This window comes from Carassius gibelio, chromosome A7, assembly GCF_023724105.1.
Source record: "Carassius gibelio isolate Cgi1373 ecotype wild population from Czech Republic chromosome A7, carGib1.2-hapl.c, whole genome shotgun sequence".
In the NCBI taxonomy this organism is placed as follows: Eukaryota; Metazoa; Chordata; class Actinopteri; order Cypriniformes; family Cyprinidae; genus Carassius; species Carassius gibelio.
In genome coordinates, this window is record NC_068377.1 from 519,611 (window position 1) to 543,711 (window position 24,101).

Here is a 24,101-nt window from a genome sequence, read left to right on the forward strand (position 1 = left end):
ACCACTTAAGAATGTGCTCAATTAAAATTCAAGAAAGTTCAGAACGTAAGATGAAGAAAAAAAGAAAAAGCAAGAATGCTATGAGATGCTGGCTGAGACCTACTAATTGTCACCCCTCTTGTACAGTGGGGGCACCTGTTGTCTGCTGAATGGTCAGTTTGAATATCTCAGATTTGGTTTAAGTCACATGGTCAAGGATAAATGTAGAATGTAACCTGTCTGCTTTCTCTCTTGAGACTAGACTCATGTCCCTCATGGCATCTCTCTCAATACTTCTCATGTGTTAAAGCTACATTAGCTTTCTTTCTCAATCTCAGGTAACATACCACATAGACGCTGGCTATTATTAACTGTACACATATTAACAATTATTCCATCATGCAAATACTTTGTAGTAATTTCAGGAGTCAATACTGCTAATAAATATGGATGAAACTTCTATTCAGAAAGAAATGTTTTTAAAAACCGGCATTTACTTAAAATAGTAATATTAATATAAATTGTAATTCTTGCTATTATAACACATTCTGTCTTCTCACATTTTTGATTTACCAAACCAAGATTTACTGGCTCTCACATTGCTGCAGCAAAGCCAAATTCTCAGGTTGAAGACCAACCCAGCGCAGCAGTGTCTTGTGCCTCTATACCAAGCAGTACTGTCTCTGTAAGTAATGGCATAATCTATAAAGTATTCTATGAAGACACTTTTCACGTTCCATTCTGTACGAATTATTACACTTGTTCAATTTTTTTTTTTAATACCAGAAAACCATATTTTTGTCGATGTTTCAGGGTGTGCCAGTGTTCCAGGGTCTGCAAATGGTTCAAAGACTGTCAGCGGTCCATAGGATGCCACTGTTACAGCCTATTGTGCAGAGCACCAATTCTCAACCAGCTCCACAAACCATGCCCAAGAGACCCTACAAGGCAAACACTTGCAGGAAGTGTGGACAATTCAAAACCAGTGCAACGGGACATAGCCAGTACAGGGGCAAGGTGTATATACTGTCCACAGACTGAGAACATTACAAAAGAAAAGTGGTTAGAGTAAATCCGGAGAACCTTCTCCCAAATAATGTATACACTGTATATTTTTATTTATTGTTGTGTGTATATAGTTGTTTAAATATAGTTCACTATTGTTAATATTTGTCTAACATTATTTTATTTAACTTGCTTTTTTAATCCTATTTAACTTTTACTTTTACCTTTTTAATTTATTGTTTGAAAACTTCATTTAATATTCATTACTGTTCTGTTAGCATAACTGTAAAATAAATAAAAAAACAAATTGAGAAATGTTTTGATTTCTACATTTATTTTCCTTTTATTTCCCTTTTAAATTTTTTTTTTTTTTTTTAAACTTATATAAATTTAATTTGTTTAATATTCATTACTGTTATGTTGGCATAATTGTAAAAAAAAAAAAAGAGAATGATTGCTTTTTTATTTGTACTTTAGTAAACATTTCATCAGTACACTGCAACAATAGAACGTATTCCTATAAAAAGATAATTTGCACTTTGTCATTTGTCACAGACATTTTTAAGCATAATAATGACTATTTTTGCATCTTTTTTTAATTAAAAATGACAGATTTAAAGGTGTCTTGAATGAATGTAACCTTAAAAAAAATCTGATTTAATATCAATAAAATCACAACTAATAACATGCTTAAAATAAATATGAATACAACTACACATAATAACATGCTTAATCAGAATAAAAAATAATACAACAACTACTAAATAACTAATAATAACAAAGCACATTTCCATTGGTGTATTAAAATGTAATGAAAAAATATCAAACAAGCACATATATACATTTAATTAACCTTGAAACTTCATTTATTTAAAGCAATTAACAATAAAACAAAAAGTTGTCTTTAGCTGGATTCGAACCCGGGTCGAGGGGAGCACCTGCAATAGGAAACAGTGTAATATAAATGCGCGAATTTACCGCAAGAAGAAACCGGAAGATGTATCACTGCGCGCATGCTAATGAAGATCCGTCTTTGAACGTCAAATTTCACCCTTTCTTTTCTTCATTTTTTCTTTCTCTTCTTCCCCTTCTCCTTTTCTTCCTTCCCTCTTTTCTTCCCTTCTTCCCCGTCTTTGACGGACTATTGTTCCCCAGCTTTATTCCAGATAGATGAGCATTTAGCCATGGCACTCCTGTATATCTCACATGATGGCCCATTTGATGCTGCTTTGTTTATATTATTGGTGGCAATTCTATTTAATATATGAGCAGCACAGCACTGATGCTGTGCAAGAAATAAACTGCTTTCCGTCTCCATCTTCCTGAAGAAGACAACTGACATACAAAAATCTCACTTCACTGCAATCATTTACATTTATTCATTTAGCTGACGCCTTTATCCAAAGCGACTTACAATTGCTATATATGTCAGAGGTCGCATGCCTCTGGAGCAACTAGAGGTTAAGTGTCTTGCTCAGGGACACATTGGTGTCAACCAGTGGATTCGAACCCAGGTCTCTCCGACCAATGGCATGCATCTTATCCACTGCGCCAAGACCACCCCAATCAGCCGACTAAAAATTACTTCCATTGTCTGCCACAGTGGATTTGGCTTCATCTTGAATCCTGTATTCAGCTTGGATTTCATTTAGTCTTGCTGCAACTGCATCATAGGTGTGTCGAACTTTGAGACGTGTACATGCCAATGATGCAGAACGTCTCTCCAGTGTGTCTCTGTCCGTCCAATGGCATGTGACCCCGAAGAAACTCTGGTTTTGTGCTGACCAAATGTCTGCTGTCATGCAGACAGTGTCCACATTAATAATCTTGGAGATGACAGATCAGAGTTTTTCAGCACATTACTTTCTTCCCGCCACTGATCGCCTCAATCAATTTTTTGAAGAATGGCTGCTCCAAAAATAAAAAGCACAGTTGAACACCAGTTGGTTCACGTGTTTCTGTGACACGCTAGGCCCTGATGCATCTTCCATCACATCCGACTCGATGTTGTGTCTTGCATCGATAAAGTTCTTGGATGTTTCCTCTAAAAACAGAGATGGTTATTTTTAGTCATATTTAATATAAAACACAATTTCTAAATCATTACATTGTAGTAAAAAATATTATTATTATTATTATTATTTTACATAATAAAAAATAGTAAAATCTGCAAAAAATTTAGCACTATTTGTGTGTGAAGGGAAAACATTACACACGTAAGTCCTAATATTTATTTTCTCACCAACAGCAGCAAGGGTAGATTCTAGTTTCATACTGCAAAATCCAAACAGACTTCCCCAGTGTAGCTGTCATAAAATCCATGGCATTGGTGTTTTTTTTTCCATGATACATTCCATCTAACATATTGTTTAGACTCAATGACCAATTGGGGTGTTTTACTAGATAGTTCTATGTTGCAAGAGATTTGTCCACTAGGTGGCACGTTAGGTTAGCATTCTAAGAAAAAAAGTTTCAAACCCTCGATAAAAATAGGATACATTTTTCGAAATGAAAAAGCAGCTAGTTGTCATCATTCAAATCCTAAATCACTTTTCAGGTTTCCATATTAAGGGGCGGTCACACTAGACTTTGAACGTGCAACATTTTTTCGCACCACATCGAATGGGCAGGAGCAGGGGCTTTTTATTTATTTTATTTTTTTCACTTTTCAGCTACTCCGTCACTTTTTGATATACACAATTAAAGGCTCTGTTTTTATTTCGGTACACTCACAATAATAATAATAATAATAATAATAATAATAATAATAATAATAATAATAATAATAATAATAATAAAAACTTTATTATTTTATAAAATAAAGAAAGGCTGTTGCATACCTGCAGATGCTTCCTCAGGTTCGACATTGAAGCCTTTGATGTCGAAACAGCTGGCAAACAAATTTAGCACTGAACTGTTATATTTACACCTTATCGGACTTCAGGATGATTTTTTTTTTTTTTTTTAATTTCCAGCACTGAAATGGATTCTTATCACTAACCATGGTGGCAGTTATCAAACAGCTTGTAGTCTAAAGCTTTTAGCGGCGTGATGGATTAATGTAATTGGTAGACGTAGTGCACCGCAAATTTGAACCAATCAAAAGCATCAGAACAGCCGCGTTAACAAATTCTAGCCACAAATTAATATTATTCAACATATCCTAGGCTTTTAAAGAAAATATTCAGATGTAACATTATTGGTAATCTTTAAAGGGTTAGTTCACCCAAAAATGAAAATAATGTCATTAATAACTCACCCTCATGTTGTTCCAAACATGTAAGACCTCCTTTTATCTTCAGAACACAGTTTAAGATATTTTAGATTTAGTCCGAGAGCTCTCAGTCCCTCCATTGAATCTGTGTGTACGGTCTACTGTCCAGCACGTCCTGATTTTGCCAAGTTCGAAGTGTTCCTAGGTCAACATATTTTGTTGACCCTGGAACAACATTTTATTCCAAAAATATATTCTTAACCATAGCCCTACACCTAAACCTAACCTTAACCATGAGTAATCCCTAAAATCAGAGGAAATGATAGATGAATGACACTGATGTACAAGCACCAAACACTGATTTTAAGTGTAAACTTCACAAAATCTAAAAACTGGTTCTTCAAATCTGATTGGTTAATCACAATGTTGTTCCAGGGTCAACAACGATGTTGTCCCAGGAACATGTCTCATTTGGTAAAATCAGGTTCTGCATACTGTCCATGTCCAGAAAGGTAAGATAAACATCATCACAGTAGTCCATGTGACATCAGAGGGTCCGTTAGAATTTGTTGAAGCACTGAAAATACATTTTGGTCCAAAAATAGCAAAAACTACAACTTTATTCATCACTGTCTTCTCTTCCGTGTCTGTTGTGAGAGAGAGTTCAAATCAAAGCAGTGTGGATATCTGGTTCGCGAACGAATCATTCAGTTCACCAAATCGAACTGAATCGTTTTAAACGGTTTGCATCTCTAATACGCATTAATCCACAAATGACTTAAGCTGTTAACTTTGTTTAATATGTCTGACACTCCCTCTGAGTTCAAACAAACCAATATCCCGGAGTAATTCATTTACTCAAACAGTACACTGACTGAACTGCTGTGAAGAGAGAACTGAAGATGAACACCGAGCCGAGCCAGATAATGACTCGCGAACGAGTTGCCGAACCGGTTGCATCGGTGTTCGGATCACCAGTAGTTATTTCAGCCAGTTCGATTCAATACACCAGTTGAAGAAAACGGTTCACCGGTTCTTTTGCGCTCGACGTAATGGTGTCATTGGTGATGATTGGCCTTCATTCAAGCCTTCGGTTTACCCGCGCTTATAACATTAGCACAGAATCAGTTCAGAATCAATCACCAAAAGAATCAGTTCGGTTCAGACGCTCTGTGTGTCGGTCTGCTTTACGCTGAATCACACGTGCGCAGTATCATCAGCTCCTCGGTTCTCGAATCGGACGCGTCTGACAGAAACGGTTCTTCACTCGTGAACGAGTCAGTCTATTGTTCGTTATCTGGCTCGGCTCAGTGTTCATCGTCAGTTCTCTCTTTTACCATTGTGAATAATATGCAAAGATGATGCAGCAACCACTGACACCGGTCTCTCTCTCTTTTTACTTACGGACACTCCTCCTAAGTAAAAAAAAAAAAAAAATAGTTGCCAAACTAGTCCTAGTTGGGGAATGTATCTTTTGCATAGAACATGTTGTCTTTCTTAACGCTGTGTTGCACCTTTGCTTGAAGTGGAAAATCGATTCCTGAGCAATCGATGCATACTAATTCAGCACCCTCACTTTGGACAGCGCTCTTGTGACGTGGGACGTAAAAGGCAGCGTGCTAAGAAGCTTCCTAAGGGACACTTCGGGGAATACACTTAGGAACATAAACACCTTTGGTAAGATATATCTTTAGAGTCTTCTTAACGCACTAAGAGGGAGCGTTATCGGGGAACCGGGCCCAGAACATTTTTTGACCCATCAAGGATTTCAACCCTATTGCTGATTTTTGCAGTTTTTTATCTAGCAAAACAGAAGCATTCAATTTCTTCTCAACACCATTGCTTTTTTCAAATTTTCCTAAATTTTCCTTCAGTGCTTTAGTTAATTTTAACGGATTTATTGCACTCATCGATTCAGATGTAAATTTCATCATTACTTTATATTCCTCCTTTTTCTTTCTAGTTGCACCGTTATCCCTCTCACTATCCGTACCTGACGTCGGACCCCAACTTTTCTTTCGTTTCCTATTTTCTACCAACGTCCAATATATTATATAACAATACAACGTCCGTAATATTAGTCCAATTACAATTTTTTTTTGAGTTCTCCTTAACCCGATCAAACATTTTTCCCTCCATATCACTTCCAGTGTCTACGTCACTTCCTTCCATCAGTTGCTCCATTCACAGTCCAGTTGTTTCCAACCAACCTCACCCACAGCCTTGCCAAAGTTTCAAACAGCTGGAAAGTAAATAAACGCCTAGCGGAAATGATGCAGGTCAACTTTTGGAAAACGTTTGAAAATGATAGTGTGGACGCGGAGCGTTTTTAGACGAAAACTCAGTTTTTCAAATATATCTGGATTAGTCATAGACAGTAAAATAATTAGTGACGTAGCCAGGGTCCTAGAAATGCAACCTCCGGTATTTGCAGGCAGGCGCTACTCCAGTTTCCTGCTCTAACTAGTGAAGAGGGAACCGTCATGTAACGCGCACTGGTTTCAGTCAGGTCCTGTAAGCAGATGTAAAGACTGCTCATCTCTTACTCGTTTTCATCGCTCGACTGAAACAAGCAACGTCTTCATCATGTCTGGAAGAGGCAAAGGTGGTAAAGGACTCGGGAAAGGAGGCGCTAAGCGTCACTGTAAAGTGCTTCGCGATAACATCCAGGGAATCACCAAACCCGCCATTCGTCGTCTAGCTCGCCGCGGCGGAGTCAATCGCATCTCCGGTCTGATCTACGAGGAGACCCGCGGTGTGCTGAAGGTGTTCCTGGAGAACGTCATCCGCGACGCCGTCACCTACACCGAGCACGCCAAGAGAAAGACCGTCACCGCCATGGACGTTGTGTACGCGCTCAAACGACAGGGACGCACCTTGTACGGCTTCGGAGGATAAAAGACAACCACAAACCCAACGGCTCTTTTAAGAGCCACCCACCCTCTCACTTAAAGAGACAAAGTTTAAGTACACTGAAGTTTAATGCTGGTTTGTATAATTCGCAGAGAATTTTAAGCATATTTTATATGCAACTGTTATGTAGTTTGTCTATTTTTATTTGTGCTGTATCACCGTCTTTGTTCTGTGCAAGCTACTGTCACCAAAACAAATTTGTCGTGTATAAACATACTGAGCAAAAATATATTTTTGCAATTTTATTAGATTTTTCTAAATTGGAGCTGTGTTACATATTGCTGTAAGAGGTCTGGTAATGAAAATCTTTCATTTGGCATTTCCATTCGCTTGTTTAGTCTTTTTTTGTGATTCAAGTTTGAGAAGAAGTTAAATTGGCAGAACAGAGAATAAAACGGTCTAATTCTCTTAATGAGTTAATAAGGAATTGTACAAATTACACAGTTTGATATACTGTGTGATATTTGAGACTGATTGCATTGTATAGAAACAAAAAGAGCGGGAACTGAAACAAAAGAAACGAGTCGATGGGGGGTGTTGGTCAAACATGGAGCGGTGGGCGGAGTTATAATCTAGCCGCATGTGATTGGTCCTCGTTCCAGCCGTTATTCTTCGAGTTGTCCAATTAAACACGAGTTCGTGGGTTTGACAAATGAAAACACGCCATCAGAAGCTTCCCTGTCTCTCTGATAATTAGCATAGACCCGTCAATAAATCCCTGTCCTTCTCTTTCTCATCATTGTGTCATGAGGTTTTGATCTCCAGCAGCATCATGCCTGAACCAGCGAAGTCCACACCGAAGAAAGGCTCCAAGAAGGCCGTCACTAAGAGCGCCTCGAAAGGAGGAAAGAAGCGCAGGAAGTCCAGGAAGGAGAGCTACGCTATCTACGTGTACAAAGTGCTGAAGCAGGTTCATCCTGACACCGGGATCTCTTCGAAGGCCTTGGGCATCATGAACTCTTTCGTCAACGACATCTTTGAGCGCATCGCCGGTGAGTCGTCTCGTCTTGTTCACTACAACAAGCGTTCCACCATCACTTCCACAGAGATCCTGACCGCCGTGCGTCTGCTGCTGCCCGGGGAGCTGGCCAAACACGCCGTGTCCGAGGGCACCAAGGCTGTCACCAAGTACACCAGCTCCAAGTAGAGCAACTCTGCAGCTCAACACAACACAAGAGCCACAAAACTTCTCAATAAAAGTTTTTGACCATTGAATGGAGTTAAGGCTCACAGCGTGTATGGTTCAAATTTTAAATCTTGTAGAGGTTAAGCGTTTTATCGAAATATAAAGATATGATGAGCGGTTACAGCGCATAACCAATACTGTTTAACTCTTTACGTATTTTAAGTTATTGGTGGGTGATACTCCAAAATTTGGTATCAATGATACCAATTAAATATAGGGTCATTTTTGTCAATACCAATACGATACATTTTACTTACTTTCACTAGCTAGGACCACGCCACAAACCAGCTATGCAACTGGGGAAGAGTAGAAAGAGGATGAAGGGGTCGAGGGAATGGGATGATGGTCAGGTTGATCAGGGCATCTTGAATTGATGGCTCAGGGAGACTCAGGGTGGGGGTACCGTCTCTAGCGTATATTTAGGCCAGACAATGAGGACCCCCTGATACAACCTGATAGAAATATAATGTGGGATAAGGTTGGCTGAATGGATGAGAAAGGGAGGGAAAGGTGGGTTCGAGAGAACGAGACTAGCAAAGCGGTATGAGGTGGCCCAGTATATGTGGAGGTTTGGAAGTCAGGTGATTGTTTGAGGCGTGGCCCTGCTCCCGAACTTTAGTTAACCTCAATTAACTCCATTTCACTAGCTAGGACCTTACCACAAACCAGCTATGCAACTGGGGAAGAGTAGAAAGAGGATGAAGGGGTTGAGGGAGTGGGATGATGGTCAGGTTGATCAGGGCATCTTGAATTGATGGCTCAGGGAGACTCAGGGTGGGGGTACCGTCTCTAGCATATATTTAGGCCAGACAATGAGGACCCCCAAAGTTGGGAAGAGTTGAGATACGTGAGCTCAGTATGCCTGTTCATATGGAGAGAATGCAGAGGCTGATTAGTTCAAGCGTTAGATGGTTAATGTGGGTTTCTGTTTTTCGAAAGCCTTTAAATATGAATGTGTTGGAAAGAGAGAAGCTGGGCAATCACAGCCAGTGGTTATTCGAAGGAATAGTTGATCCCTCAAGTAGGTTTAAATGCACGTGGGGATCTGAGGAAGGAATGAGAGTGAGATGTTAAGTTGAAGATGTACAGTGGGTCGGTTGATGGGAAGGAAGCTTTGAGACAGTTCCGGCCGGAGAGGTATCGTGAAGATCATGCTTGGAGCAAAGCGATTAAGAATGGCTTCTTGGGAAGCCTATTTGGTGTTTGGTCAGTTGTATGACCGGCGAGAGATGCATGTTTATTCCGGAGCCAAGCCTAATTTCTGGAATGGGAAACGAGACGAGAGTCGGTTTACGAGATTAAGGAGTCTTGGTATAGGAGTCGCTCGGAGGAGGAGTTGTTGTTGAGTAGATTTAGTCGGCCTATGCATGAATTGCATAACTGCTAAACATAATCGTCCCTTGTTTATGTTTCCAATTTCTACTGGATCGTCTGTGCAGATGAGTAGAATCAGACTATTCAAACCCCCAAGGATGTTATATTATTATTATGGGACACATTTCATAATGCTGTGGAGACTGCTCTTGACTGTGAATTGTAGGAACTGAATTCCGGAGGCTGTTCAGAATCAACCGAGCAACCACCATATTAACTGCTGAAGTCTACTTAGGGTATTGCATCTGTATACAGCTCTTCTAGCTAGTGGCCTGTCGACTATGTCAGGTTCTTGATAGGAGTGCGGAGGTGCTTTGCAAGTTAGTCTGCTGGTATCAAAGGGTTATGAAAGCAAAAGTTTCTCACATGGCTCCATCACGGAATGCACAGGTGTGGAGGCGCCTGTAGAAAAGAGGCGGCCCTGACAGTGGCTGAAGAAAGGATGATGGGATGAAAGGATGTCTTGAGTGGGGGAGGGGTTGAGGATGAGAGGGTATGGGAGGGGGAGGCGGTAGGGAAGGTAGGGAGAGAGGAAGGGTGGAAGAATGGATGTTGGGAAGAGAGGATAGGAGAGGGGATGAGGTAGGGAAGGTAGGGAGAGAGGAAGGGTGGAAGAAGGCTTGTTGGGAAGAGAGGATAGGAGGGGGAGGAGGTAGGGAAGGTAGGGAGAGAGGAAGGGTGGAAGAATGGATGTTGGGAAGAGAGGATAGGAGAGGGGAGGAGGTAGGGAAGGTAGGGAGAGAGGAAGGGTGGAAGAAGGGTTGTTGGGAAGAGAGGATAGGAGGGGGAGGAGGTAGGGAAGGTAGGGAGAGAGGAAGGGTGGAAGAATGGATGTTGGGAAGAGAGGATAGGAGGGGGGAGGAGGTAGGGAAGGTAGGGAGAGAGGAAGGGTGGAAGAAGGGATGTTGGGAAGAGAGGATAGGAGGGGGGAGGAGGTAGGGAAGGTAGGGAGAGAGGAAGGGTGGAAGAAGGGATGTTGGGATGAGAGGATAGGAGAGGGGAGGAGGTAGGGAAGGTAGGGAGAGAGGAAGGGTGGAAGAAGGGTTGTTGGGAAGAGAGGATAGGAGGGGGAGGAGGTAGGGAAGGTAGGGAGAGAGGAAGGGTGGAAGAATGGATGTTGGGAAGAGAGGATAGGAGAGGGGAGGAGGTAGGGAAGGTAGGGAGAGAGGAAGGGTGGAAGAAGGGATGTTGGGATGAAAGGATGTTTGTGAGTGGGGTGTGTTGCAAGATGAAGAGAGGGGTTGAAATGGAAAGAGGATTGGAAATAGAATTGGAGGTTGAAAGAGACTGGTTGGTCTGTGTGAGCAATCAATCAATCAATCAATCACCTTTATTTATATAGTGCTTTAAACAAAATACATTGCGCCAAAGCACTGAACAACATTGATTTGGAAAACAGTGTCTCAATAATGCAAAATGATAGTTAAAGGCAGTTCATCATTGAATTTAGTTATGTCATCTCTGTTCAGTTGAAATAGTGTCTGTTTTAATTTGCAATCAAGTCAATGATATCGCTGTAGATGAAGTGACCCCAACTAAGCAAGCCAGAGGCGACAGCGGCAAGGAACCGAAACTCCATCGGTGACAGAATGGAGAAAAAAACCTTGGGAGAAACCAGGCTCAGTTGGGGGGCCAGTTCTCCTCTGACCAGACGAAACCAGTAGTTCAATTCCAGGCTGCAGCAAAGTCAGATTGTGCAGAAGAATCATCTGTTTCCTGTGGTCTTGTCCTGGTGGTCCTCTGAGACAAGGTCTTTACAGGGGATCTGTATCTGGGGCTCTAGTTGTCCTGGTCTCCGCTGTCTTTCAGGGCAGTAGAGGTCCTTTCTAGGTGCTGATCCACCATCTGATCTGGACACAGACTGGATCTGGTGGCCACGGTGACCTCGGAACAAGAGAGAAACAGACAAATATTAGCGTAGATGCCATTCTTCTAATGATGTAGAAAGTACGGTGTTATGTGAAGTGTTCCGGTTCCAGTTTACCTAATTAATGCAGCCTAAAAATCCTTTAACGGATTTGGATATTAAAAGCATATTAGTATGTTATGTGTATGCCAGGTTAAAGAGATGGGTCTTTAATCTAGATTTAAACTGCAAGAGTGTGTCTGCCTCCCGAACAATGTTAGGTAGGTTATTCCAGAGTTTAGGCGCCAAATAGGAAAAGGATCTGCCGCCCGCAGTTGATTTTGATATTCTAGGTATTATCAAATTGCCTGAGTTTTGAGAACGTAGCGGACGTAGAGGAGTATAATGTAAAAGGAGCTCATTCAAATACTGAGGTGCTAAACCATTCAGGGCTTTATAAGTAATAAGCAATATTTTAAAATCTATACGATGTTTGATAGGGAGCCAGTGCAGTGTGGACAGGACCGGGCTAATATGGTCATACTTCCTGGTTCTAGTAAGAACTCTTGCTGCTGCATTTTGGACTAGCTGTAGTTTGTTTACCAAGCGTGCAGAACAACCACCCAATAAAGCATTACAATAGTCTAACCTTGAAGTCATAAATGCATGGATTAACATTTTTGCATTTGACATTGAGAGCATAGGCCGTAATTTAGAAATATTTTTGAGATGGAAAAATGCAGTTTTACAAATGCTAGAAACGTGGCTTTCTAAGGAAACATTGCGATCAAGTAGCACACCTAGGTTCCTAACTGATGACGAAGAATTGACAGAGCAACCATCAAGTCTTAGACAGTGTTCTAGGTTATTACAAGTAGAGTTTTTAGGCCCTATGATTAACACCTCTGTTTTTTCTGAATTTAGCAGTAAGAAATTACTCGTCATCCAATTTTTTATATCGACTATGCATTCCATTAGTTTTTCAAATTGGTGTGTTTCACCGGGCTGCGAGGAAATATAGAGCTGCGTATCATCAGCATAACAGTGAAAGCTAACACCATGTTTCCTGATGATATCTCCCAAGGGTAACATATAAAGCGTGAAGAGTAACGGCCCTAGAACTGAGCCTTGAGGTACTCCATACTGCACTTGTGATCGATATGATACATCTTCATTCACTGCTACGAACTGATGGCGGTCATATAAGTATGATTTAAACCATGCTAATGCACTTCCACTGATGCCAACAAAGTGTTCAAGTCTATGCAAAAGAATGTTGTGGTCAATTGTGTCAAACGCAGCACTAAGATCCAATAAAACTAATAGAGAGATACACCCACGATCAGATGATAAGAGCAGATCATTTGTAACTCTAAGGAGAGCAGTCTCAGTACTATGATACGGTCTAAATCCTGACTGGAAATCCTCACATATACCATTTTTCTCTAAGAAGGAATATAATTGTGAGGATACCACCTTTTCTAGTATCTTGGACAGAAAAGGGAGATTCGAGATTGGTCTATAATTAACTAGTTCTCTGGGGTCAAGTTGTGGCTTTTTTATGAGAGGCTTAATAACAGCCAGTTTGAAGGTTTTGGGGACATATCCTAATGACAATGAGGAATTAATAATAGTCAGAAGAGGACCTATGACTTCTGGAAGCACCTCTTTTAAGAGCTTAGATGGTATAGGGTCTAACATACATGTTGTAAGTTTAGATGATTTAACAAGTTTATACAATTCTTCCTCTCCTATAGTAGAGAATGAGTGGAACTGTTCCTCAGGGGGTCTATAGTGCACTGTCTGATGTGATACTGTAGCTGACGGCTGAATGGTTGCAATTTTATCTCTAATAGTATCGATTTTAGAAGTAAAGTAGTTCATAAAGTCATTACTGCTGTGGTGTTGGGAAATGTCAACACTTGTTGAGGCTTTATTTTTCGTTAATTTAGCCACTGTATTGAATAAATACCTGGGGTTATGTTTGTTTTCTTCTAAAAGAGAAGAAAAGTAATCAGATCTAGCAGTTTTTAATGCTTTTCTGTAGGATATGCTACTTTCCCGCCAAGCAATACGAAATACCTCTAGTTTTGTTTTCCTCCAGCTGCGCTCCATTTTTCGACAGCAACAGTATAGAACAGTGGTTTTTCCTTGGGGCCCCCCCTAGGTACGTATTTAACAATCCGTGACCCCCCCCATATATATATATATATATATATATATATATATATATATATATATTAGCGCTGGGAAAAAAATAATCGCATCCAAAATAAAAGATTGTGTTTGCATAATATATATATGTGTGTACTGTGTATAATTATTTTGTATATAAATACACACATATTCATGTATATATTTAATATTTTTACTTATTTATATATAAATTATTTATATTTATATATATAATACAAATTATGTATAAATGTATATATACATGCAAAAAAAAAAAAATTAATACATGCATATGCGTGTATTTATATACAAAATAATTATACATAGTTCACACACATATTTTATGCAAACACAAACTTTTATTTTGGATGCAATTAATTTTTTTCCCAGCACTAATATTCGGTTCGATACAGCAAAAAGAAAGAAATGCCAGAGAAATTTCCTTGATTTCTTTTTTTTTTTTATATATTAAAACTAACATAATAAAGTGTGATATTTTTTACTTTTGAGTAATACTGGAGCTATAATTGATTCTTCTTATGAGCATATAAAACAAAACAGCTTCTTGGAAAAAAATGAAATTGTAGTAGTTATAAACCAAGCTTTATTTTATTTCAGATTATCATTTAAGAGCAGCAATTGTATTCATGTCAAAATAAAACAGACGTAATGTTACTTGAAGGTAGGGCTGTAGTACTCGAGTCCGGTCTTGGACTCGAGTCCGGACTCGAGACATTTTTCTGTCGTCTCGGACTCGTCTCGGACTCGTTGAATTTGCACTAGGACTTGTCTCGGACTTGGCCATTGGACTCGCCAAGTCTTCTAGTTGGTCTCGACCGAGTCCAGCAAAAAAATAAAAAATTTCTACTTCAAAACAAAACCACATTTGCATGATGTCGCTACTGAAAACGTGTGGAAAACGCTTGTCGCGCCGCTCTCCTTTTTTCCAAAGCACTCTGTAGCCTGCGCTTACGCTCCAGTGGCGTCTGCTGTTGCTGGGCAACCATGACCCGCTCTCCATGATGACGCAGAAGTTTCAGCAAAGAATAAATGGAATTCCAGCACTAAACATCCCTTTCAGTAGCTCTGCTAATAGATTCATTTAAAAAATGGCTATCCTTGAACAACTATGATCATCTGTTTCTCCATCTTGCCTTAGCTTTCAGTATTGTTTCGGGAAAGGATGTGCATGACCAGTGGTGCACTTACTGCGACCTGAAAAGTTTAGATGTTTCTAATTTAATTTTCTACCTGTTAGATTGTGTTTTATTTACGTCTACACCTAGATAGCCTTTGATAGCCTAGATAGCCTCTTTTTTTTTATCAATAAACGCGTATTAATGTATAGCCTTATGCAACAATTACATATGTAAATTTTAAAAACTTTATATATGACATTACATATTTACATTTTCATGTAACAGCCAGTATTTGTATCTGTAACAATCACAAAATTTTTCCTATCTGCATTCGGATACAACATCGTACAGTTAATTGATAAGACTGTTATGAATTTTTATATATTTTTTCGTAGTTATCACTGAACAAGTATGTCGTGTTAAACTGAAATAATGATGAATTTCTAAAATAATATTTATCATGCAAGCAGAGAGATGTCATGACAAACGTTTAGTGATCATTTGAACACGACTGAATCCATTCAATGCGCACATTCTCATTACGCAGAACACTTTGAGCGAGTCTTAATGTTAATGAACTTCACTAAACAGATGTGTGTGTTCCGCGCAAACCAGCAAAAGGTAAAGAAGCAAACATGTAGGACAAGTAGACAATGTATCCGTATCGAAGCTGATTATTAGCCTACTCTTGAGAGAGAACTGATTTGGTTTTTGAGAGACTGAGACGCGCAACGCTGCTGTTTGATTGGTGAGCGCGCTGTGCTTATTCCATTCATTCGTATCATGGTAGCCTAAGCTTTCAATATTTGCCTTTTAAATATATACAAATAATATAACGTGTAGCTATGATGTATTATTATAGGTAAAATTACTCTTGCAACGCTCTGATTTCTGAGAGATGCGCAGAGAGGCGACAACAATGCGGTGTTTGATTTGCGCTCTTTTCACTCATAAAGTTTACATTCATTCACTTCTGGCGCTGATGCCCTGACTCACCTGTTATCTAGCAAACACCAGACTCTGTCAGCTTTAGCCGAGTATTCAGGCAGAATTATTCCTTGAGCGTTATTCGTTTTTTAAGCCATTATCCGTGCCATTCCGAATAAGGTATTCGGCTTCAGGCACAACCCTAATTATTACATTACATATTTTATTTTTACATGCAACATAGATAAGGTCATAGAGTAACAGCTCCACGCAATATTGTAATTCTAAAATTCACGTCGTACTTGCAAACACTTTGTATGCATTATGGTTAATGCATGCTGGAGTAGTCGATTGTTTCCGACAGAGCTCGACTAGTCTATGCAAGCCCTAGTACAGTATGACAAAAATTTCGCTGTATTTGTGTGCGCATGTCCAGTAGATCCAAACGTATCCATTCTAGCCTTGCTGCGCACATTTGTCATATCCCGAGCTTTGCGTGTCTGTGCACTGTGCCAATTAGGCATCGTCATATACATTTTTGACCACAGATATAATGTCAACAAAAAATAAAGTACATAAAAATTATTTGACCTTACAGTTCCAAACTTTGTTTGTTTATCCAAGTTTAGCTCCCAGGGTCGGACTGGGGGTAAAACCAGTACTCATTACCAGGGCCCCAAAGGAAGAGAGGGCCCTTGAAAAGTATGAATCTGAAATATATATTTTTTTACCTGGCAATTTTCATGGGTGGGGGCCATGGGGCCCATCAGGACTGCCTATGCATAGGGCCCAGGATCTTGTTCAACGCCCCTGTTAGCTTTAACCCTAATTATACACACTCAAGCTCTTACTTGACACACTAATCTTCCAGGTGTTTTAAGGCCAGTTGGAGCTAAACTTTTCAGGACATTGGCCATCCAGGATCTAGTTTGGAGACCCCTGTCCTACAGAGTTGTTACTTTGCACATGCTTTTTGATCATTACAAATAATAATGTAAAATGATTTTCTTAGAATAGGAGATATGCTTTCTCTCGCATCACAAACATTATCAGTAGTTAAGTATGTGGTCTTGAAGAGGACCCTTTTTTCTTTCATTTGGACTTGGTCTTGGACTCGAAACTTTTGGACTTGGACTTGACTTGGACTCGAACCTCTTTGGACTCGGTCTTGACTCGGTCTCGACTAGTCCTGGACTTGGACTTGACTTGGACTCGACAAAGCCGGACTTGACTACAGCTCTACTTGAAGGCATTATAGCCTACTATTCCTGCTAAACTTTCAGAGTTCGGTTAGAGTTACTACAGTAAATCCATGGTGAATGTTGCAGATCTTGACACTGGATAGTTTATTCACGGCACAATGTTTCTTCCTGGTTTCCACGCGCTGTTTGATCCGTTAATAACGGAGAAATGTGAATGTTTCTCTCTAGAACTCACAGCGATGTTATTACTTCTGTGGCAAATTCAAATGCTTTCTGTACTGGATCTCTTATTAGCGCTGTGTAGTAACAGCGTCGCATGATCACGATCGACTCGCGCTGCACTGGCCCAAACTGATAAACGGTCCGTCAACCACACAATAACGAGCAGTTTCTATTACTTATTAAGCCATACCAGCATATGAGGCTATATGTCATGGCGAAATCAGTTAATACATAAAATCAATCCGTGCACAAGTCTTTAATACAGACAAGTCAAGGGGGGAACAATTTAGACTGTTCAATTTGACCAGCCTGCATGTCTTTGGGCTGTGAGCCGTATTGCTTTAATCAGCTGAAGGAAGGGTATAGGAATGGATGTTGGGATGAAAGGATGTTTGTGAGAGGATTTATGAACGAAATGTGAACAGAGAGAAGAGAGATTTTAATTGAACTAAATATAGTTGAAATAACTGTTTGTTATCTGCACGATTGAACTGGATACCTTGGATTTAAGAGCGTGTTGAAGGCAACCCGTGGTTCAGTTGACCTCGGCTCTGGATTCTAGAAGACGTGCAATGAGAGCGCTGAGGAAGCGTGAGAGAGCGGCCACGACGGGAGCGGGAATTCAGTTCCGGCGTTCACCGCGCTAATGAAGATGGCACTGACGGAGAGCAAGGAGGTTGGGCTCAGGATCCGCCTGAGATGAGTGCGTGAGTGGGCACTTGAGGCCCAGAATGTGGATGATCGAACGCGAACGCTCTGAAAGAGACTGTGATCAGAATGATGAGAGGTCAGTGACGATGAATCAAACAGCGCGCCGCTCAGACCAGGCAACTACACCTGTCCTTCGAGAGAACGAGACTAGCAGAGCGGTATGAGGTGGACCGGTATATGTGGAGGTTTGGAAGTCAGGTGATTGTTTGAGGTGTGGCCCTGCTCCCGAACTTTAGTTAACCTCACTTAACTCCATTTTGTGTAGGGGAGAGCGGTATGTCATTATTTCTGAGGTGAATGAATGATCAGTTCTTTAGGTAATATTTTTATTAATGTATTGAAGACAAAAATTAAAGCCTTTTTTAACAAAAATACATCCTTTTTTTTTTGGTTTTAAAAGCAAAGTAAAGTGAAATAAAGTGCACACAATCATTACTAAAGAACAAATATAGATGTGCAATTAAGTTCTCCTGAGCCCCGTGTCTGGAATCTGTCCCCTGTTGAAGTCAGAGGTTTTCATTGAGAAACAACAAAAGGTTTTTAAATCTTATGTTCAGGTAGATGCTGACTGCAAGACCATAACAGGTTTCAATACCTCTGAAACGACGCTGACATTGTGCTGACAGCTAGCGTGTTACCTGGCGTTCATTAGATGCAGCTGATTTCAAAAGGAGTGATACCAGGGGAATCGCCTTTGACACTGAAACATGTTTTTCAGATGATATTTCCTCAAGTGGTCTCAGGGCATCAATGGAGAGACTTATCAATGACCAATCTTCCTCGCTTAGGCACCGTGAGCTCTTTCCAAGCAGACGGAGCACAGTGGTCAGCACATCCTTCTGCTCATGCAGTCTCTCAAACATGTAGAAACACTGAATTCCACCTTGTTTCCACTGATTGAATCAGTTTATGCTCTGGAAAATTATGTTGTTGTTGAATTTCTTTGAGCCTCTCTGCTGCTCTTGTGCTGTGGTGAAAGAAGGTTACTGTGTTGGATGTCCAGAAGACCAGGGAGAGCCTTAATGGAGTCTTTCACCACTAAATTTAAGGTGAGTGCAAAGCATGGATAATGTTTCCACCCGGCTCTGTGCACGGCAGCATGTTGGCACCATTATCTGTGATTACGGCCTGAACTTTGTCTGATATACCCCATTCATCAGTGATTCTTTTCAATTCTGAACAACTGTTGTCAGCGGTGTGTTGTCCTGAAAAACTACAGGTCTCCAAGACATATGCTTGCATTTGCCAGTTTCCATCAATAATATGGCATGAGACAGTTAAGTGGGACTCTGTGGTTCTTGATGTCCACGTCTGTTGTAATTACAGCACTGTTTGTATCCTCCAGAAATCGTTTCACTTTTGAGTGGCACTCTTCATACAATGCTGGTATTTTCCCCGTCATTAAACTTTACCTACGTGAAATCTTGTAGCGTGGATCGAGGGTATGAACAAAATCCCTAAAACCCTCATCCTCAACTATAGAGACAGGTTGCAAGTCCTTTGCTATCATTTTGGTAAGCTTCAGAGTAATATCCACAGCTCTTGGGGAATCACCTGGGTGAAATAATAAAATTGCTCTTATAATGTGTCAATAATGTAGCCTAAATACAGAAGGTCACACAAGCAAAAAATACTATATTTATAGATAACACGTTTCAACGGGCTGCATATATTATCTGAATGTCTGAATATGATCTATAATAGGCCTACATTTTGACAACAAAATGTGTGTGATTGCTCAACAACATTCATGTTTATTTTCTAGCCTATTAATAAATGCGATAATGATGGACAAGTCTGACTAGATGGAAGCAATCTGGAGTGCATGATAGCCTATATGCAAACATATGGACGAGGCAGACAACAGCTCAATATAGGTGTCGGCCATGCTAGACAATAGACATTATATTAGCACACCTTTAGGCTTTAGGCCTATTTTATGATTTTAATAATTATTATAATTAATTATTTAAATTTAAATCAGTTACATTTGTAATTTTTAAACTGTTGTTTTATGACTTAACACATTTGCTAATTCCATTCAAAAAGTTCATTACACACAGACTGATATATTTCAAATGTTTATTTCTTTGAATTTTGATATAACTGACAGCTAAGGAAAATCCCATATTCAGTATGTCAGAAAGTTAGAATATTGTGAAAAGGTTCAATATTGAAGACACCTGGTGCCACACTCTAATCAGATAATTAACTCAAAACACCTGCAAAGTCGTGCAAAGTAGGTTTGTGGGTTCGAGTTTGGGGCCGGCAGTACATGACTTAGGTGCTCTTGAGCAAGTCACCGAACACCCAACTGTTCCCCGGGCGCCGCAGCATAAATGATGCCCAGTTTACCGACTGCTCCGGGTGTGCACTTTGCACCAATTCTGAGTATGGGAAACCATGCTTGGCTGTATGTCACATCACTTTAAATTGTCTCTCAGTCTAGTTCTGTAGGCGACACAATCATGGGGAAGACTGCTGACTTGACCGATGTTTCAAAAGATGACCATTGACACCTTGCACAAGGAGGACGAGACACAAAAGGTCATTGCAAAAGAGGCTGGCTGTTCACAGAGCTCTGTGTCCAAGCACATTAATAAAGAGAAGTGCTTCAAGAACCACTACACACAGACGAAGGAAGTTTTAGAGCACCTCATGCTTCCTGCTGCTGACCAACTTTATGGAGATACAGATTTCATTTTCCAACAGGACTTGCACCTGCACACACTGCCAAAGCTACCAGTACCTGGTTTAAGGACCATGGTGTCCCTGTTCTTAATTGGCCAGCAAACTCACCTGACCTTAACCCCAGAGAGAATCTATGGTGTATTGTGAAGAGTGTGAAAAAGTGAAAAAAAGTGAAGTGACATTCAGGCAAGTATGGTGACCCATACTCAGAATTTGTGCTTTTATTTTTGATGTGATTAATCACGATTATAATCGCCTTAGGCCTAGTTACAATATAGCTAGCATATATAATAAATATAATGAAATAATTTAGTTTAGGCTATGTATAGTGCTTAGACCTGCCAGCAAATGCTTATTGTTAGAAGAAAACAAAACAATTCTTAGACATAGACATTACTCCAAACTCCCTAAAAACTGCAGTTGTTAAGCCCCTCCTGTATATATATATATATATATATATATATATATATATATATATATATATATATATATATATATATATATATATATATATATATTACAACCCATCACGCTCCCTAAGGTCACAAAACGCTGGACTTTTGGTAGTTCCTAGGATAGCAAAGTCCACTAAAGGAGGTAGAGCTTTCTCACATTTGGCTCCCGAACTCTGGAATAGCCTTCCTGATAATGTTCGGGGTTCAGACACACTCTCTCTGTTTAAATCTAGATTAAAAACACATCTCTTTCGCCAAGCATTCGAATAATGTATCTCTTAAATTGTGAGTGTAGTTGCATCTGATCAAAGTTGCATTCTTATTCTTTAGCTTGGGTTAAACTAATTTTACTTTGTTGGATCAGCAGCTATGCTTATGATGTCTCGATGTGTTTCTCTATTTCTGCTGGATCTTCATCCCGTGGTAACTAGGATTTACACAAGCTCCAGTCTGGATCCAGAACACCAGAGAAGAGATGATGCTGACCCTCAGAGGACCTCAGATGATGCTGACCCTGAATCAACAACAGAACTAACAAATATTGCTACATGTGTGACCACATCATATAATAACTTAATTAATAATATTGATAGTTCATCGTCTAGCTGACTACGTCTTGTATTATTATTATTATTTTTATTTTTTCTAAAATCCTGTCAAATGTGCACAAACTACTAGCTACTACTAAATATTGTAGAAACATAATTTTCTGTAAAGTTGCTTTGTAACGATTTGTTTTGTAAAAAGCGCTATACAAATAAACTTGAATTGAATTGAATTTATATTTTGACATGATTAATACCACAGTATTATAAGTATTGCTGATCAAAATACTTTAAGTATCATTAATATAACAAAAACACAATAAGTGACGTAATCTACACGATGTAATAAATCCGCAGATGATGTGATGATGACAGACAGGATCCAGACACAGACTCCGGGAGGAGCGGACAGTCTGTGCTTCAAGCAGGACAAAACAGAGACTGAAGGAAACACTGCACACGTCCCTCAGTGATGACCATCGACCCAAACTGACCTTCAGACTGTTTGCTGGACACACAGATGAAGATTTCAGTCTGTATCAACCTTTTCACTTAAACATGGCATCGAATTTACACGAGACTTTTCTCCCGTGACTTCTGCTCGCCTTTGATTCGTTCTGACGGAGACAAAATAAACATTTCCTCGTCGAGTCTTTTACTCTCCAAAGAAAGATGCAAATCTCTGCTTGGTGTTCACTATAATTTTACTGCCTTAAACAACTTCACTCATCCAGCTTTGACCAAAATGTAAGAAAAAAAGGCGCTTCTGGAGGCGCACAGTCGCAGAGCGATCAGGTTGAGTCTATAAGGTTCTCATGTCCTGTTTAAGAAAGCAGCGTCGCGCGCAAGTCTATCATTCCTGAATAAAGCGTTTGAACCACTGTAGATCCATTACTAAAGATGGCAGAAACCGCCCCAGCTGCATCCGCCCCGCCGACCAAAGCGCCCAAGAAGAAGTCCGCCGCTAAAGCCAAGAAAGCAGGTCCAGCCGTCGGTGATCTGATCGTTAAAGCCGTGTCCGCATCCAAGGAGAGGAGCGGCGTGTCTCTCGCTGCTCTGAAGAAAGCTCTCGCCGCCGGCGGCTACGACGTGGAGAAGAAAAACTCCCGCATCAAGCTCGCCATCAAGAGCCTGGTGACTAAAGGCATCCTGCTGCAGGTCAAAGGAACCGGCGCCTCCGGATCCTTCAAGATCAGCAAGAAGGAGACCGAGACCAAGAAGAAGCCGGCGAAGAAAGCGGCTCCTAAAGCCAAGAAGCCCGCGGCCAAGAAACCCGCTGCTGCCAAGAAGCCCAAGAGCGCAGCGGCAAAGAAGCCCGCCGCTAAGAAATCCCCCAAGAAGGCCAAGAAACCCGCTGCCGCTGCCGCCGCCAAGAAGGCCACGAAGAGCCCCAAGAAGGCGAAGAAGCCCGCGGCGCCCAAGAAAGCAGCCAAGAGCCCCAAAAAGACCAAGGCCGCCAAACCCAAGACAGCGAAGCCTAAAGCAGCCAAGCCTAAAAAGGCAGCTCCCAAGAAGAAGTAAAAACCTGCTGTTTTATTCCCCAACGGCTCTTTTCAGAGCCACCCACAAACTAAAGAAAGAGCAGTTTACTTAGTGGAATTAAGGCTAGGTTAAGAAATTTACCTAATTTGTGCCCCCGTTTTACTTGAAAAACAACTCCTTAATTCTTCTCCACAAAATAAGTAAATAAATAAACCACCCCACACCATGCAACATGAAGCTCAACATCTCTTCTATTGTCCTAACCATTATTTTGTTTGATTAGACCCACAAGTTCAGTGTCAGAAAATAAATAAATAAATCAGTTTTTAGATACTTTCACAAAAAGAGTATCTAACATGAACTAATCATATGAGCAGCACACATGAAAGTGTGAAGGAGTGCTAGTCAGATTGTAAGAGCAGACTGATGGAGCGAAGATGTGTCTCCAGTCATTGTGTTCTTGTTCATGAGTTTCTCTTTGTGTCGGAAATGAGTCGACTGCTTTGTTCTACAGTGTCTGCTTTGTTCTACAGTGTCATTACTTGTTCAGGTAAATCAATATATGTTGGCGTGAATGTTGTCTGTTGACGTCATCTTAATGTCGTCCAGCAGGATTTTTCTGTGGGTTAATAACTGTAACACTAAATACTGACGCATTATAATAAATCCTTTAAAACTTATGATATGCTTATCATTTTTTTTCAGTATACTAAAGAAACGTGTAAAAATAATCTACAAATACTGAAACAGCAAGCTTTGCAAAACACAATTACAAAACATTTGTTCACGAGTTGACATATAGGCTGTGTATTTAGAAAAACCACAGAGTAACAGACTTTATTGGTTCAATGACTTTAGCACACTTTTAGCATTTCTTGAATGTTTTCTGTCGTGTTGTTTCTTAAATCTGCACAATCCGCGCGCCGGCTGTGGAGGCGTGGCTTTGGAGGTCAGTGTTGGAGGGAAGTTCAGTGATTGGTTTGAAATCTAACAGACCCTAAACCAATGAGCGACTCGCAAGCTCTTTTAAATACA

General features: G+C 40.2%; 3 protein-coding genes across 3 annotated transcripts; all 3 read left to right on the top strand.

The window, feature by feature from the left end:
- Positions 1 to 6,784: 6,784 nt before the first annotated feature.
- LOC128016372 (histone H4-like) lies at positions 6,785 to 7,109 on the top strand. The gene has a single exon (XM_052600849.1). The coding sequence runs from the start codon at positions 6,785 to 6,787 to the stop codon at positions 7,094 to 7,096; it is 312 nt and encodes a 103-aa protein (XP_052456809.1). The 3' UTR covers positions 7,097 to 7,109.
- Positions 7,110 to 7,868: 759 nt separating this feature from the next.
- LOC128017656 (histone H2B-like) lies at positions 7,869 to 8,839 on the top strand. The gene has a single exon (XM_052603101.1). It carries the CDS (start codon positions 7,884 to 7,886, stop codon positions 8,256 to 8,258), a length of 375 nt encoding a protein of 124 aa, XP_052459061.1. The 5' UTR covers positions 7,869 to 7,883; the 3' UTR covers positions 8,259 to 8,839.
- A 13,546-nt stretch (positions 8,840 to 22,385) lies between these two features.
- Positions 22,386 to 23,742, top strand: LOC128017600 (histone H1-like). The gene has a single exon (XM_052603044.1). The coding sequence runs from the start codon at positions 22,485 to 22,487 to the stop codon at positions 23,103 to 23,105; it is 621 nt and encodes a 206-aa protein (XP_052459004.1). The 5' UTR covers positions 22,386 to 22,484; the 3' UTR covers positions 23,106 to 23,742.
- Positions 23,743 to 24,101: the final 359 nt, after the last annotated feature.

Excerpts from the sequence above, each read along its gene's own strand:
- LOC128017600 (XM_052603044.1), top strand. The coding sequence starts at position 22,485 with ATGGCAGAAACCGCCCCAGCTGCATCCGCCCCGCCGACCAAAGCGCCC.
- LOC128017656 (XM_052603101.1), top strand. The coding sequence starts at position 7,884 with ATGCCTGAACCAGCGAAGTCCACACCGAAGAAAGGCTCCAAGAAGGCC.
- LOC128016372 (XM_052600849.1), top strand. The coding sequence starts at position 6,785 with ATGTCTGGAAGAGGCAAAGGTGGTAAAGGACTCGGGAAAGGAGGCGCT.